This window comes from Pagrus major, chromosome 21 (genome assembly GCF_040436345.1).
Source record: "Pagrus major chromosome 21, Pma_NU_1.0".
Classification (NCBI taxonomy): Eukaryota; Metazoa; Chordata; class Actinopteri; order Spariformes; family Sparidae; genus Pagrus; species Pagrus major.
The window spans coordinates 13827504-13832368 of NC_133235.1; the positions used below are offsets into that span (position 1 = coordinate 13827504).

The 4865-nt window shown below is 41.1% G+C and overlaps 1 protein-coding gene across 1 annotated transcript; it reads right to left on the reverse strand.

The window, feature by feature from the left end:
* Positions 1–381: 381 nt before the first annotated feature.
* Positions 382–4865, reverse strand: LOC141017355 (acyl-coenzyme A thioesterase 1-like). The gene is made up of 4 exons (XM_073492037.1): positions 4615–4865; positions 2219–2709; positions 1913–2115; positions 382–1710 (listed from the first exon to the last, which is right to left on the reverse strand). The coding sequence occupies exons 2-4, from the start codon at positions 2673–2675 to the stop codon at positions 1102–1104; spliced, it is 1269 nt and encodes a 422-aa protein (XP_073348138.1). The 5' UTR covers positions 2676–2709; positions 4615–4865; the 3' UTR covers positions 382–1101.

Consider the following 4865-nt stretch of genomic DNA (forward strand, 5'->3'; position numbering starts at 1 on the left):
CTTGGTCAGGGTGAGACACAGTGTCAGAGTCTGCCATGTTGCAGCAAGTTATGTATTTGACTTTGGGAATGTCGAAAAACCCCCAGTCTCCAGAAAAACACTTATTTCTCCTAGACACAAAAAGACAGAAGTATTTTTTTCTCCTCCCTGTCTCCCTGCCTCACATAAAAGCTTGCACACCCATTCCCTTTGATGGAGAATGTGTGACTGTGGTGGGTATTGTGACTCAAAATGTTTGCTCCCTCTGATTTACTGTCAGAAAATGTTACTTAGCTGCAGTAAAGCAGTTGTTAATGTGATACTGAATGACAGAGTTGAACTTTAACAACTGCCGGGACAGGATGTTCTATTCTTCTGTTATCTGACCAACACACAACTGAATGAATGCAACCCAACTTTCTTTAATCATTCATTAAAATGATTGCACGCGATGGGCGGACTGCCACAGGAAGACGAGCAGAGGCGGACACTGTGTTTATAACATTGATGCTTGGTGCTTTTAGCGTGAAGATGCCGACCACATTATCATCACCATCTTCTTGCTTCTGTTCACATTCAACCCAACAGACATGCAAGAGATGCTCTTTGTGTTTACATATATTTGTATATAAATAACTGGAGATATGTTCTGTGCATTGAAGGAGTTTATGAACTTTCATTTAGTTAAGCAAACCTGTGTTGTATGACCTTAAAATGACCTTGTACCTCATTAAGAAACAGGAACACAGGATAAGAAGCAGACAGTATATGTAAGGTCACAAGATCTTCATCAGTGTGGTTCTTTTTCATTTTCAGTTTAGGAGGTGATTCACTGCCATTTAATTTAAATTGAGGCTTTTATTATTTCCCGTTTGTGGTTGTAAATGTTCTCTCTATTCTCAAACTATAATAAAAATAAAATACATAATTATTCCTGCTAGCGCAACATCAAGACCTTATAATGTTCTCTCAGTGTACAGTAATAGCTGTGCATCAGGTTGTTAAATATGAAATCATCAATCAAACACTAAAAACATTCATAAACTATTATTTACAATTAACTGGCAGTTGAGATGTCATGATTTATGTGTTCATATGTTTTCTCTAACATGTTATTTGTATCTAATACTTCGCTTTAGTCTGTGTAGCATCACATCTCAGGTGTGTTTTGAAAAACTCCTGGATCTTCGTCCACACGTGCACTTCAGCTGCTGCGTGGGATCTGGGCTCACCCCCCCACAGGACTGGTTTACCCACAAGCCCATGAACACAGGAGGGGCAGTAGGGCCCATGAGGTGGCTCCAGGTAATGTCCTGCTCCAGGGTAAGACACGCTCTCATAGTTGTCCTTTCCGTAACGCTTCAGTCTCTCCACCATCAGGTCCATGTAACCCTTACTGTCCCAGTTGAGGTCGTCCTCTGAAGCCACGAAGAGGAAATGTCCCTTGGCTCGTTCGATGGGGATCAGGCTGCCCTTGTTCTCCTCTGCAAGAGGATTGTCCATATTATACTTGATAAGAAAGGCTCCTGACTCAGTGACAATCGACTTGCTGCTGTCATACATTAATGCTTTGTGGATTTGGCTTTCCTTATAGTAGAGAGGGAAAACTGTATTGGAGCAGCAGCCATTGATCCACACTGTGGCCTCAACACCTGGCAGGTAAGAGGCCACTGACAGAGCAAGATCTCCACTCTTAGAAAGGGATATTACACCAACTCCTGCGCTGCCCACCTGTTGAAGAACATGTGAATTAAAAGCAGCAAAATAAAACCGCAACTATTGACTGCTTTTAACAATTTCATGTGATGTCACACAGATTGGCTCTTTTGCAGGGAAACATGAATGGAACTGTGCACAGAACAATCAATATATTTCTACCTTAAGAGCCACCAGTGATGGTGTGAACAATAACTGCACCCTTCAAAGAACTCACCTTATCTTGTTTTTTTAAAAACTCTATTGCTTCCTCAAAATAATCCAGATGGACCACTTTGATGTTCTTCGGCATGTCATCATGGCCGTACAGCGCTATAGTCAGAACCACAAATCCTCGACTGGCCAGCAGAGAGGCCCTTTTCTCTGACAAACCTCCACCCAAAGTCCACAGATCCAACACAGCAGGGAATGGACCTTCACCTGGACCAGGCGACACAAGAGAACACAAAATGACACATTTTTATGGCATCAAAATTCATTTATAATTGAATGATTTAAAAGCATGACAGCAACAATGGCCAACCTGGGGGAGTAAACAGAGCTCCTCGAATATTTCCCTCTTTCACAGTGAGCCGACTGACTCCATCGCCAATAAGACACCTCTCGTTGGTCACCTCCCCCAGCGTCCTGCCCTCTCCCTCCTCCTCATGCACAGAGAACTTCACCACGTGGGGATTTAGTGAATTCAGTTTTTTAAGCTTTGTGTGCAATTTGTCTGCCCTCATGGACCACAGCAGACCCATGGCTTCAACCCCGACATAGCTCCCGCTGAGTGAGGGGTCTCGGTCCAGATTAATCTCCCCGTTACCATCAGCCCTGTATGTAGCCGAGGAGCTGAACACCACTCCCTTCTCGTCTTTCGAGGTGGCTCTCATGGTGACCACCTGTCTCGACCTCAGCCCGGCCACCTTCACCTGAACAGGCTCATCAAACAAGCACCTGGCACTCGGCAGCACCCTCAGTCTGACTTGGGAGGACATCTCTTCTGAAAATGAAGATCCTTTCTGCTTTGCTCTGTAAGAAGGTAAAGCACATCAGAATAGACGTCATTATAGGGTAGACTTGGTGTGTCTTTTTCTGAACGTCTAAGTCTTTGGTAATTTCTCTGTAAAGCTTTAAGGAATCAAGCTTTAACCTTAAATCTGAAGTAGAAATTAGCTGTGCGTGGTGCCCCACATGCATGGCTGCCTTGGCTCTATCCTCTCTTGTACTGTCTCTGTTCTGTTTATTCTTTGCACTGAACTTGTACCCCACTGCAGCCCCATATATACAGTTTTCCACCCTGCTTCAATGAAGAAGGTAACATTAGACTTTTTACTTCACTACATATTTTTGACAGACGCAGTTACCAGTTACTCACCAGATTAAGATTTGACATTAAAGTATGGCAGATGCTCTTGCACTCAGGTGTGCGGGAAGAGAAAAGCACCCAGGTGTCTGTTGCCAACAATGCTATTTGCACCGGGGTAAATTAGCCAGTGTGGCCATTTACACCTGGGTGTAGGTAACCAAACCAAGTAGTAATAAGTCAGCCAAGTTTAAAAATTATACAGTGAATGCTGACTTTTGGCTACAGGTAAATAGCTGAATAGTTACAGTTTGACTATTCTCACCAGGTTGCAAACAGAAATGTAATACGCTTATGAAGTTCTCTGTTGAACATTAAACTAGTTGTTCCCAACCTTGAAGAGTGCAGTGGTGAGGTGAGCCAGAAGAGGCGTGATTTAACCTCTCTATCGAAGTAATACACTTGCAAGTAGGGATGTTAATGATAATCACTAATCAATTAATCGTTGTTAAGCATTTAACTGATTAAAAATGTATTAACCGACAATCAGAGATGAGCACAAATATATCATAACAGTATCCTGTTACTCATTACAAATGCTTTATTAAATATATCTAAGTAAATATAGATTACAGATTATGAGATTTTAAGAATTTAAACACAAGTTGTGTGTTTAATTCATAAAATATAATGTCATTTTGTTATCATTCAAGTAACCTGGTGTTTATTGTATCTGTTCTTGTAGCTCTTAATGTAGCCTTGTCTGATTTTTGCATTAAACATCGATTCAACATCAATCAAGTAGAAGGAGTACATTGATATTAGTGTACTTACTACATAAAGTTGACTTGGGAAACATACTTGAGCTGAATACTATAGACGCCGTAACAAATGACGACTTCTTTTTCTCATAACTTTCTATCCAATAATTATGACTATAGTCTCATAATTATTCCCTTTTCTCACAATTTCGACTATTATATTTATCTCATAATTATGACTTACCATGGGATTTTGTTTTGTTTTCTAACCAAGGGCAACTTTTAATCTTTTTATTGTCTTTAGCTGTCGGAAATGGTCTTCCATACCCTTCCCTTTCAAAATAAAACACAGAAGAACTAATAGCCTAATGCTTTCTCTCCTTCACTCCCCAGAAAAATATGCAATTTTGTAGACTATGATGAATATAAATGTACTTAATATTGAACTGAACCATTTAACAGGTGGACATCACGGATTTGTTTGGGTCTGCTGGCAGATGTTGACAGCCTGATCAAAGGTCGTAACTCTCGTTTCCAACAGTTCCGCATTGAACAAAACATCCATATAATATTGACGACATGCAAAGTAGCTACCGTTATATATAAATAAGTAAATAAATAAATAAATAAATACAACTTGTATGGCTTTGTGTACTGCGTCTTTAAAGACAAAGCTACCCAGAGCTAAGCTAGCTAAAAAAGTTGAATTTCTTGGTAAAGTTTGATGTTGAAGCGCTGAACAAAATAAAAGCGCAGAGCCAAACTGTTACAGACATGGCTCCCGGGAACACCTGTAATTCGGCAGTTTCAGGTTATTAGTCATAAGACTAAGATGTTTGTCTAAGTCTGGACTCAAATCAAACTACTTGCCTGAGATCACAGGAACTGGTCACCTGCAGCGCTCGAGACGCAGACACGACACGGCTGAAACGTCGCTCAACTTCACGGCAAAAGGCTGTTTATCAAGTCCAACAACACAAAAAAAATGACTTTTTTATACAGCTAAGAAGGAGTAAGTGTTGCAGCAGTAAGCTGTTATCTGCGTCACGGTAAAGAGGTAAACCACTGAAGAGTAGACGACACCAGGCGGCGGCAGCAGGGAGCCACAGAGCTGCCGTGAA